The sequence below is a fragment of the Chiloscyllium plagiosum genome, unplaced genomic scaffold, assembly GCF_037043375.1.
Source record: "Chiloscyllium plagiosum isolate Xiang-an unplaced genomic scaffold, Cpla_swu_hap1 HiC_scaffold_18, whole genome shotgun sequence".
NCBI lineage: Eukaryota > Metazoa > Chordata > Chondrichthyes > Orectolobiformes > Hemiscylliidae > Chiloscyllium > Chiloscyllium plagiosum.
In genome coordinates, this window is record NW_028270156.1 from 25,463,410 (window position 1) to 25,475,985 (window position 12,576).

At 38.5% G+C, this 12,576-nt stretch overlaps 2 protein-coding genes across 4 annotated transcripts in view; one reads left to right on the top strand and one right to left on the bottom strand.

The window, feature by feature from the left end:
• LOC148146866 (uncharacterized) overlaps positions 1 to 12,576 on the top strand; it is a 79,708-nt gene that overhangs the window by 59,790 nt on the left and 7,342 nt on the right. For 2 of the 3 annotated variants that reach the window (XM_087996355.1, XM_087996353.1), the window contains one exon: positions 7,615 to 8,013. The exons of the other annotated variant lie outside the window; for it this stretch is intronic. In XM_087996355.1, the coding sequence (XP_087852481.1) occupies positions 7,615 to 7,929 (315 nt within the window). In that variant the 3' untranslated portion in view covers positions 7,930 to 8,013. Of the gene's footprint in view, positions 1 to 7,614; positions 8,014 to 12,576 lie in introns of those variants that run through there. 3 annotated transcript variants of the gene reach the window in all.
• Positions 8,106 to 12,576, bottom strand: part of eif3m (eukaryotic translation initiation factor 3, subunit M) — a 64,125-nt gene continuing 59,654 nt past the window's right edge. The window contains exons 10-11 of the mRNA XM_043705542.2: positions 9,191 to 9,251; positions 8,106 to 8,333 (exon numbers count right to left, since the gene is read on the bottom strand). Of these exons, the coding sequence (XP_043561477.1) occupies positions 8,213 to 8,333; positions 9,191 to 9,251 (182 nt within the window). The 3' untranslated portion in view covers positions 8,106 to 8,212. The remainder of the gene's footprint in view (positions 8,334 to 9,190; positions 9,252 to 12,576) is intronic.

Below are 12,576 nucleotides of genomic sequence, written 5' to 3' on the forward strand. Positions count from 1 at the left end.
GAAGCACATTGGCACTATATTTTACAAATGAAGTTGATCTAGACAGAAATAGAACATAGGGAGAAAATATGCATACTGTACACACCAAAGGCAGAAAGGGAGGAAATGGTATGCAGTCTATCCTGTACAAAGTATTAATTGCCAAGGAAAGTATAATTTTAAAAGATGTTTAAAAATCCAAGATAATACCTCTCAAAGTGGCATAGCAAGAGAGCATAGTTTCAATATACTGTAACAATATATAATGAAGAATTAATTTCATGAAATATTCATCCATTACATTTCAAATTTCAAATTTATTAAAAAAAAGTACTTGTTTCCAGCTGATTGGGCAAACCTAAGGCAACTTGACATAGATGTTAACTAGGCCTAATGCTTTAAAAGAATGAGCCAATGATATTGGGCTTCTTACAAATGCAATAAAGCATTGTAATCTTCCAACATAAAACAGTGCATGCTTGAACTTAATTATGAGCAACACAATGGGAAATCCATTTTACGAGAACAATTGAATACCCGACTGCAAAATAGATCAAGAATCACATCATATAACTGTTTTAACAACTCTTGAAGCAAGCCCTGAAAAACCTGGCTCCTTGTGAGGCGTATCCTATTAGATCTAGCTATGCCACTAACATGTCTTAGAGCCATGCTAAGCATAACAAATGATTGAGAGTTCTAAAATCTCAGGAAAGATCATCTACAGATACCTGTTTAACTGTTCACAGCATTTCTATGACAAATGACTCTTGATTAAATCATCAACCTTTGAACTTTGGCAATTTGTTAATGAAGCTTCAGATTAGTGGACATTGAAGCAAAGGTCTGTGCTAATGACATGGAGAAATTTTAAATAGTGAACCTATTATTAGTCATTCATTGTGATATTGAGGTGATTGTGAAGGAATGGTCAAGATCTCAGTTATTTTTAAGCTTACAAATCCAGACTACAACTTGTGGTAAAGGAGTTGTGTCATGTGCATATTTAGGATATAGTAATCTTACTTTCTATTCCTAGTGTTTGCTGTTTTGCAACAATGGTTATGTCACAAAAGTACTTAATTGGCTATGGATTATCCTGAGGTGTAAAAGATGTTATACAAATTATTTATTTTATTTTAGAAATTGGAAAAAGACTAGAGATTGAATCATCTTAGAAATCAGCTAAATGTAATTCTTGGTATTTTCTTGTGGTATCTTTCAAACTTGTCTCATTAACTTTGTATCACACCCCGTGGCACTCTGCTTGTCATATTCTCCCACTTGCTGCAGGAGACATACGGGCCAATGGCAGGACTTTAAAGCCCAGTTGGGCACCCAATGACAGTACCCAGCCACCTTGCAGTTTGTTTTACTTGCCTAAGGCATGTTGGACGGAGAGTAATTGACATCCTGCTTTACCGACAGAGACTTAGGTTGCCTGCAGTCACTCTTCATGGAGCATGCACTCAGATGTTAGTGATTGATGTATGGCTGGAAGAACAAGCAGCAAACAGTAGTTGAACTGACTTTCATGTTGGAACTTGTAACTCTATTTTCTATCATGTGTGAGAATAGAAAACAGCATATTAATTTGGTGATATGATGCCATAATGAGGATGCAAACAGGCCTTTCAGTGCTCACAAGCAAGAATTTCATTTCACTGTTTTACACGAGATTAGAAAATGGGATTTTTTTTTTACTCGGGCAAGAAGCTGCTGACTGCAGACTTCGCGTGATTCTGCCAACTTTTTGTATAACCATATTAGATGTGATCTTGTTTAATGTACATTATCAGCTTTCAAACATCATTCTAAGGATAAGGGATTGCAAAAGATTGCATTTATAAATGAAATAGATGCTCCAAGGAATTGTCATCGAGGTACAGGTGCAGTCGCATCAGGACATTTGATATTAGTATGGTGAAGATCAAAATGACTAAAGATGCCTCCCTCTTTAATGATGAAAACTGTAACAAGCATAATTTTTGGGCAAGTTGATTATTTACTGGGGAAAAAAAAGCAACACTTTTATAGTCTCTAAAAGACAAATGGTAGATACTTGTAATTTCTGTGCAAGGTTGTGCACTTTGGAAAAAAGAATACAAGCATGGACTACTTTCTAAACGGTGAGAAAATTCGTAAAGCCAAAGTACAGAGGGATCTCTAAAGGTAAACATGCAGGTTGAGTCCGTGATTAAGAAAGCGAATGCAATGTTGTCAATTATCTCAAGAGGGTTGGAATATAAAAGCACCGTTGTGCTACTGAGACTTTACAAAGCTCTGGTTAGGCCCTATTTGGAGTACTGTGTCCAGTTTTGGTCCCCACACCTCAGGAAGGACATACTGGCACTGGAGCGTGTCCAGCGGAGATTCACAAGGATGATAGGTCTAACATATGAGGAACGGCTGAGGATCCTGGGATTGTATTCATTGGAGTTTAGAAGATTAAGGGGAGATCTAATAGAAACTTACAAGATAATACATGGCTTGGAGAGGGTGGATGCTAGGAAATTGTTTCCGTTAGGCGAGGAGACTAGGACTCGTGGACACAGCCTTAGAATTAGAGGGGGTAAATTCAGAACAGAAATGCGAAGATATTTCTTCAGCCAGAGTGGTGGACCTGTGGAATTCATTGCCGCAGAGTGCAGTGGAGGCTGGGACGCTAAATGTCTTCAAATTCTTGATGTCACAAGGAATTAAGGGCTACGGGGAGAATGCGGATAAGTGGAGTTGAAATGCCCATCAGCCATGATTGAATGGCGGAGTGGACTCGATGGGCCGAATGGCCTTACTTCCGCTCCTATGTCTTATGGTCTAAGGTTCACCAAGTTCCTTAAACAGCACCTTTCCTAATCACTACCATTTAAAAGGACAAGGCAGCAGTTACATGTGAACTTCAATATCTGCAGATTCCTATCCAAGCCACTCATTGTTTTCATTTGATTGCTGGGTTAGAATCCTGTAACTCGCTCCCCAGCAGCATTGTGGGTGTACCTACACCAAATGGACTGCAAGAAGACATCACCTTCTCAATGGCATTTAGGGATGTAGTAAATGCTGGCTGAGCCAGCAAGGCTCATATCCCATGAGTGAATGAAATAAATTCCACAATATGGGCGGTTAGGACTGCTACCTCACAGCAACAGAGACCTGGGTTTGATTCCGGGCAACTGTGTGGAGTTTGCACACCTGTGTTTGCATGGGTTTTCTCCTGCAGTCCAAAGATGTGCAGATTATGTGAATTGGCTATGCTAAAATGCCCATAGTGTTCAGTTATGTGTGGATTAGGTGCATTAGTCAGGGGTAAATGTACAGTAATAAGGTAGGGGAATGAGTCCGGGTTGGTTACTCTTTGGAGGATCAGTGTGGACTTGTTGGGCCAAATGGCCTGTTTCCACACTGCAGGGGTTCTATAGTGTATATCCATCAATTCATTAATTACATGGGACTTTGTTTGGTATGATTTAAGATGAATTCTGAGGATAATCACATTATAGTCATTTATTTCCAGATTCCATGTGTATTTTTTATGTTTGACTAATTTTTCTTGTTATAATGTGATCCTTGCATGCACAACTCTGACAAGTTGCATCAGATTCATCATGTCCCCACTAATTCAATAACAGTAACATTTTGAAAGCAGAACAGTTTGAAAGATTAGTTTGCAATTTAATGTATCATTTGTATATTATTATAATGAACACTTAAAAAATCCAGAACAAAAAAAATCCCTGACCAGATATAATGTAGAATACATAAAATATTTATCCAAAATGTAATAAGATATACTGTACACTTGTGTATACTTTATTGTATTGATGCTACAGTGTTGATTTTAAATATTTGCATGTTTAACCTTCTATCCCCCTCTGAATTCTCATTGTGTTCATATATGTGGGTAAGATACTTCAACATTAATCCTCCCCCCCAACCCTTTCTAGTTTCCCTTTTTATCCTCACATACAATGAAATGTACATCCAGTAATGGGTAGTTTTATAGTTAGTATTGCATTTCTTTTGTGGTGTCTGCAGTGAGTTTTTCTATTCACAATGTCCTGCACTGTTTATTTATTATTCTCCATTATCATCAGAGAGTTCTTATTATTTCCTTTTAAATCTGCATTGGCCATTTTGCCTCTCTATGGAAGTGCCTCCTCCACTTTCATAAAAATTCTGAATGTTTTACTGTCTGTGTATAATTCAGGCCATCAGAGACTGCATGCTTTATTTAATTCACTTCCGTTGTAATTCTATCATCGACCTTACCTAGGTTAAAATAATAAAATAAGATCTTCCTACAAAACCTGTTACAAAAATGTAACTCTAATCTCAATTTGAGCATTAGCGTTCTTCGGTTCAAGCCTGTGTCGGCTCTCTGAAAGAACAATTCTGTTAGGTTCACATTGCCCTGCAAAATCTTACTTCTCCGGTAAAAATGCAATTCCCTTTTGTAAGATTCTATTTAATCTGGTTTCACCATTGCTTCAAGTAATACATTTTAACTTAAAACAGTTTGGTAAAAAATGCAGGTGGAGATGTCTTATCAATGAGTTTGAATCCTTGTCTGGTTGCCAACCCTCCTGACTGTGCAGGTTTCTTCCCTGAATCTGTAGTTTTCTTTTCACATTCTTCACTAGTCAGCTGCTTTCCCACTAAATCTTTAAAGCAGAAATGCAACATTTCCATCCTCCCACATTTTTAACTTAGGTATAATTTACCAAATAATTCAAAATCATTTTTCTCATATACTGAGTACAATGGCACACAATCTTACACTAAACAGAATACAGAATTCGCTTCACAACAATGGACCTCGTAAATTCTTACATTTTAAATGCATTCTTAGGATGAGTAACCAAAAGCTGAAAGCAGTGGTGAGCTACCCTGAACAATCACAGTCCTTGCAGTAGTGTTGCCACATTGCTGTTAGGTTGGAGATCCAGGAGCTTGATCCTTTACTGATAAAGGAATTGTTATACATGTTAAATCTTATTGGTGTGTGACCTGGAGGCAAACCAGATGTGATGGTACTGCTGTGAACTGTAGCTCTTTGTCTTTCTAGTTAGTGGAAGTTATGGATTTAAGAATTGCTTCAGTACATTCTATAGTAACCATGGTCTGCTAATGGTGGATTGCTTCATTGACATACTGCTGAGATGAGCATGGTTAAAACTTATATTGTAATGTTGGAAACTCAGCATACTTCATTAAACACTATTCTTCTAATTTCTCATGCTTCTAAACCACAAAAAAATTTTGGCTGATTCCCTGACCCTTTATAAATTCTACTAGTCTAACCTCCATTTAATTGTTTAAAATACAAAATTTCCATTTTCCCTCTTACACTGTAAAACTATTGTCTATGTTCTCCATGTTCTCTGTGTTCTCACTGCATATTCCACCCTTTCTTTCCGTGCTCCTTCCTTCCTTATACATGCAAGTATGGAATACTATGGAATTCTTTCCTCATTGCTGTTTTCATAGCTGTCCAAGGAGAAGTGCAGTGAGAAGCTAACCCCAGTTCGTATTCTCTCCTTGAAGAAAACATATAACATTATGACTATGTTAAGGTACTTGGTAGTTATTGCAACTGCACTTTGGCATCAAGTTACTCTATCTGAATCTGTAAGGTGAATTGTTACATTTGACTAGTTGCTTAAAACCTTGCTTTATTCATTCAGGTTCAGAGGAAATTTGAGGCATATGTTTTTGCAATGGATGAACTTTTACAAGCTCATTATGATCTTATATCAAGTTAAAACAATTTGTCCATGCTCCAGATCTTGTCTCTAATGTGTATCTCTTGTGCTTTAATTACCCTAGTCATATCAGCTTACTTCATACATACAATTCAAGATTATGGAAGATCTTCACCGTAACTATATTTCTGTAACATTATTGTGGTGTTTGGGGCTTGAGTGGTTTTCTTTCCATTGTTTATGGTTTCAGATTTAATACTTACCTGTGAAGATTTGGTAGTGGTATCCCAAAACTGTTGATAGTTTGGCAAAAGTATTTATGGGTTATAAGCACCAAACAAAAACTGGGAAGGTCAACCTTGGAGTTGCTTGTTGGAACAACCATTTTTAAAAGCATTGTGTCAAGTTATTTTGAAGTAATTAATTTGCAGGTTCTAATGTATAAATTGTTTATAAAAAATCAACTAGAACTTAAGGAAGTAATTAGCTTTGCCTCTCATTGTGTTTAATCATACCCCTTGTTTTATGTGGCATTGGCAATAATTGGTGATCTTTGAAATTCAACGGGACTGCAGACTCCAATCAATATTCCAGTTTAATGAGCTGGGAAGCAGACATATTGTGTACAGTGGAACCTTTGTCAATTGGTGTTAAGCATAATTTTGTCAAATTAATCATGGAGGAAACGCATGACTTAGTTTTTAGGATTGTGAGCAGACGCTAGATCAAAGAGATATCTACAACTCCGAGGTATTGTGGGAGTTCTAGGACAGGTATTCGTTGTGTTTGGAACTCTTGGACAATATATCTGCATCTGTTGGCTGGGCTACATAGGATAATAATCCTTGGTAATAAGGAATTATTAGCTGTGAGAACAGTAGAAGGCCAGCCCCAGAGATATGTCCAATAGTCAGTTACTCCTCAGTCAATATCAATAAGGAACTGGCACAGAGAGACCATCACATGCATCATTCTGTACCATAATGCTCACAGGGATTTTCTTTGAGTTTTTTTTTTCCAACAGTTTGTTAAATAACTGCTCACCACTCTGCAGAAAGATGTCTTTCTAGAATCATTATTAGTTTGCTAGTGTATTAGTGTAAAAGACATGTTAAAATATTTAACTTATATTCAGAACAATTATCCTATACTGTATAAAATATTGTAGCACACTAAAATCCATACTAGACTGAACAATAGAAAAGTTCCTCGGACATGTAGTTAACATAATATTTTGGTCACCTGTGATAAATGCTAATTATGGTTAACAATCCATTCTCAAGAAATAGATATGACCAATTCTAATTTTAGACTCAATTACATTACAATGAACCAACAAATGGCATTTAATTGTCCTGAGAAATCAGTCAGTCTGCCTAGGTTAAAATTTAGACAAAGTTTGGCAGTTAAATGACAATTATGTTGATAGCTCCTTTAATCAGAGTTCACTTGCCAACCATTCCTCTCAAATGTTAGTTTTTCCCTTGAATTGGTATTCTTGCTAATTGTTTTGACGAGTACAAGATGAAAATCTTCAAATTAATACAAACCAATTGAATTATGAGCTGCAACTACTCCTGACTCTTTGCCACTACTGCAATTGGGTTGAAAACATTGTTTGAAATAGTTCAAGTTATCGTAACCCACATTATGAAAAGACAGTAAACTTTATTCACTGCCATATATGAATTTTGTCAAACCCAAGACAGTGTGATTCTTGATCTAGAGATGGGATTGATGTTCCTGAATCATTGTTTAGAAATCTGAATTTTAAATTCTGATGACTGTATAACTACTTTAATGGGGCCTTCAAGCAGTAAAGTATGCTGGATTTCCATCTACAGTCTATGTAGGAGTAAAAAACCGAAGATGATTCACAAGACTGTCACAAAGGCTAATGATTTTTATTACAATACATATCTGTTATATTTAGGAAAAACTATGTTCATCCTCCAGAGAAGGTTCCACGATTCCTTTTTCATCTGCTTCAATGAAACATCAGGGACAGTTTACAGAAACTTCTTCTATTTCTTGTTCCCAATCATACTTTCATCCCCTATCACCAGAGGTTTCGACGTCTAACACTATGCCTGCCACTCCAGTGTTACTATTTGAGGAGGAAGCGGATCCTCAGTATGCCATCATCAAAGGACATATTAGCAAAATCGAAAGGTTTCTTAGTCTGGACCGGCTCAAGCACACACGGAAAAGGAAAGCTGAATGTGTAATCAAGATAACACCAACTTAATGCCTATTCTGTTTGTGTGCAGGTATAACTTCTGGGAGCCATTTTTCTGTGTGAATGAACAGATATGTTATGGTTTAAAACTTATGGTGCAATTTAGAATTTCTTCAGTTTTACAAAACATTTACTGTGCTGCTTGACAAATAAAGAAAAAGTTAATTAGATTGCTGAAACTCAAATTATTCCATAGATCTTTATTCAAATAGCAGTTTTGTTTTTAAAACAATCTTAATTCTGACAATGATCTTAAAAATGAATTGATTGGCAAGTCCCTTCATTTTAGATTTTATGTGGTGGAAATGCTGAGGAGGCTATTCCGCACCTGGTTCAAGTTCTGTTTCCAGGAGTTAAGACTGTCATACAACTGCTGCCACTGTTGTTTTCCAAAGGTTCTGTGTGTAGAGTGACTAATGAGAAAGGAAACAAACATACAATTAAGGTTAGAGTGTAAAGTCTATCTCAGAAAGTGTTTTGCTCAGTTTATGTTGCCATGCACAAGTACTCATAATTTTCACTCACACTGAAAAGTCAATAAAAACAAAAAGAAGAAACTCAACAGATCTGGTGGCATAAGTGGAAAGAGAAGCAGAGTTGATATTGAATCTACTAATAACACATGCTGAGATCCTCCAATGCTTTGTTTTTAATTCAGATCTCCACAACATCCACAGTGTTTAAGCCAAATAGGTACTTTCCTGTAGTGAGATGTCAAAGCAATCAACAATGACTGTACTTATCTAGTGGACCTATTTAAGAAAAAGTCTCTAAAACTTTTGGTCAATATTGTTCCATTGATCAACGATTTACTTCTCATTCACCATTGTAATTTATTTTTGTCTTGCATTCAACTGCTATTACATTTTCATCCACAAACGAATTCAAAGTAACTGTCTAAAACTTATTCTTTGAGACTATGTATAATATTCAGAACAGTTGAAATTTCATAGATGAGCACTGGATATATCTTCAGAATTTTAGTTAGATTTTAGCTGTAATTGCATGAAGGTGTTTGAATCTGTCAACAAAAAGCTGCTAGTTCTTTTCATACCAGACTTGGCCTGAATTCATACAGATAAATTAAACAAGTTATTCTCTTATTGGAATGAAGATAAAAGTATGAGACCTTCAATAACTAAGGACTAAGATAGCTGATTGGCAGTTTATCCAAACCATGATCATACAGCAGTGACTAGACATAACCAAATACATTTAACTTTTTTTTTTCACTTTTAATTTACTCTGGTTCAATTAAAATAGACCTTACCTTACAACTACTTTGTGTTGTGTTTGATCAATTTTGCAGTATACCATCTTTGTACGAACAGCTGAAAAATTAATTTTTCCCCAAACGTTTAGAATTCAAAATATTTAAAATTAACTTCTGAAAATACTCTAGCATTCGCCTTCATAACACAGCTGAAATTTTCAATGTATTAAACATGATATGCAGTGAATCAAATTTAACCAAAAATCAACTAGATGGGGGATATCGTATCTTTAAAAAAAAAATTAGAAAAATCTTAAATTCTAATGGGGACATAAATTTATGTCAAAAATCAAAGCTAGTGAATATGGTATGAAGCAGAAACAAGGTCTGTAAATGGTGTCATTAGCCAAACTTCTTTGGGGTAAAATAAATCATTTTGTACGTGACTAAGATAAATTCTTATCCGAGGACTGTGACTCACTGCTCTGATAAAATTGCTCATGCTCACAAAAGGAGGATTTAAATGGGGAGCATACTTCCATAGCAGTGAGATACAGCACTACATACTCATAGGTTTTAAAGTATCTTTCAATGTCAGAATTTTCATCAAGAATGTTTTACACAAGTAGAAAGAGATATCCAATTGAATTATTTACAAACATTGGTGAAGAATTGCTCAAACTAACAAATTAAAACATATAATTAATTCGTTGGACTTGAAAGGTGATAAAGTGGGTTTCTTTTACTCATTAAACATACCATTAAATGTTTATTATATTTATGTTTAAGTTCTGAATTACTTTTGTAGCTCAAAAACAAACTTGCATTGCTTTCCAAGGATATATGTTACACATCACAATTTAATTTGGATTCCTTAAATGTTTTTTGGAAACAAGGCATTCACCAAAACAGAGGTGTATGAATAAGAAAACAACTTGACATTGGAGGTAAATAATTTTGCAAAATCCCTTGTCAACTTGTTGAAAGCAATATCCTATCTATTTGTGCAACCACATCTCTACCAAAACACATCCTGTATTTATGATACCATATAAAATGGACAATTAAAACCACAGGCTGTCTACTCACACAAAAAGACAAATTATTTTAAGCACAGAATACTTGTCTGAAACACAAGGTTAAGACAGTCAAATGGTGCATTTTAACATATCCTTTGTTCTTTCTTATAACATGTTCACTGCCATCAATTTAACAGTGACAGGGATCGTTTGATGTCTGGTTAGTTTGCTTAATTACAATTAAATGATTTACTGGAGTATTATAATTTTGAACCAAAATTGGGAATTGTTTTAAAAGTTGCAGACTCAAACATTTTTTTTCCCTTTTCAGATATCTAATATTAGCAAGTAAAATTTGAAAGAAAATACTGCAGCATTTTTTAAACATAATACTACTCTTCTAGTTTTGGCATGCTGCTGTGATCTTTGAAGACTTGAGCAGATATTTATTTTGTTTTGCAAGTCTCTTCTGATAGTCGTCAGACCTGTCCAGTTTAGATACATTTCTGCAGACATCCATAGAACGTTACAGTGCAGTATAGGCTCTTCAGCCCTCTATGTTGCGCCAACCTGTGAAATTAATCTGATCTAAAAATGTGTTGCTGGAAAAGCGCAGGTCAGGCAGCATCCAGGGAACAGGAGAATCGACGTTTCGGGCATAAGCCCTTCTTCAGGAATGAGGAAAGTTTGTCCAGCAGGCTAAGATAAAAGGTAGGGAGGAGGGACTTGGGGGAGGGGCGTTGGAAATGTGATAGGTGGAAAGAGGTCAAGGTGAGGGTGATAGGTCAGACTGGGGTGGGGGCAGAGAGGTCAGGAAGAAGATTGCAGGTTAGGAAGGCGGTGCTGAATTCGATGGATTTGACTGAGACAAGGTGGGGGGAGGGGAAATGAGGAAACTGGTGAAATCCGAGTTCATCACTTGTGGTTGGAGGGTTCCTAGGCGGAAGATGAGGCACTCTTCCTCCAACCGTCGTTTTGTTGTGGTCTGGCGATGGAGGAGTCCAAAGACCTGCATATCCTTGGTGGAGTGGGAGGGGGAGTTGAAGTGTTGAGCCACAGGGTGGTTGGGTTGGTTGGTCCGGGTGTCCCAGAGGTGTTCTCTGAAACGCTCCGCAAGTAGGCGGCCTGTCTCCCCAATATAGAGGCGGCCACATTGGGTGCAGAGGATGCAATAGATGATGTGTGTGGAGGTGCAGGTGAATCTGTGGCGGATTTGGAAGTTTCCTTTGGGGCCTTGGACGGAGGTGAGGGGGGAGGTGTGGGCGCAAGTCTTGCACCTCCTGCGGTTGCAGGGGAAGGTGCCGTGAGTGGAGGTTGGGTTGGTGGGGGGTGTGGATCTGACGAGGGAGTCACGGAGGAAAGGGTCTTTACGGAATACTGATAGGGGAGGGGAGGGAAATATATCCTTGGTGGTGGGGTCCGTTTGGATGTGGCGGTAATGATGGTGGATGATGCGCTGTACATGGAGATTGGTGGGGTGGTAGGTGAGGACCAGTGGGGTTCTGTCCTGGTGGCGGTTGGAGGGGCGGGGCTCAAGGGCGGAGGAGCGGGAAGTGGAAGAGATGCGGTGGAGGGCATCATCGACCACGTCGGGGGGGAAATTGCAGTCCTTGAAGAAGGAGGCCATCTGGGTTGTACGTTTTTGGAACTGGTCCTCCTGGGAGCAGATGCGGCGGAGTCAAAGGAATTGGGAGAATGGGATGGCTTTTATACAGGGGGCAGGGTGGGAGGACGTGTAGTCCAGGTAGCTGTGGGAGTCGGTCAGTTTGTAGTAGATGTCCGTGTTGATTCGGTCGTCTGAGATAGAAATAGAAAGGTCGAGGAAGGGGAGGGAGGAATCTGAGACTGTCCAGGTGAATTTGAGGTCGGGGTAGAAGGTGTTGGTGAAGTGGATGAACTGTTCAACCTCCTCGTGGGAGCATGAGGCGGCACCGATACAGTCATCGATGGGGCCTGTGTAGATGGACTGTTCCACATATCCTACGAAGAGGCAGGCATAGCTGGGGCCCATGCGGGTGCCCATGGCTACTCCTTTCGTTTGGAGGAAGTGGGAGGATTGGAAAGAGAAGTTGTTCAGGGTGAGGACCAGTTCAGTCAGTCGAAGGAGGGTGTCAGTGGAAGGGTACTGGTCGGTACGGCGGGAAAGGAAGAAGCGGAGGGCTTTGAGTCCTTCGTGATGGGGGATGGAGGTGTACAGGGACTGGATGTCCATGGTGAAAATAAGGCGTTGGGGAAGCGAAAATCCTGGAGCAGGTGGAGGGCATGGGTGGTGTCCCGAACGTAGGTGGGGAGTTCTTGGACTAAGGGGGACAGGACGGTGTCAAGGTATGCGGAGATGAGTTCGGTGGGGCAGGAGCAGGCGGAGACAATGGTTCGGCCGGGGCAGTCAGGTTTGTGGATTTTGGGCAGGAGGTAGAAACGGGC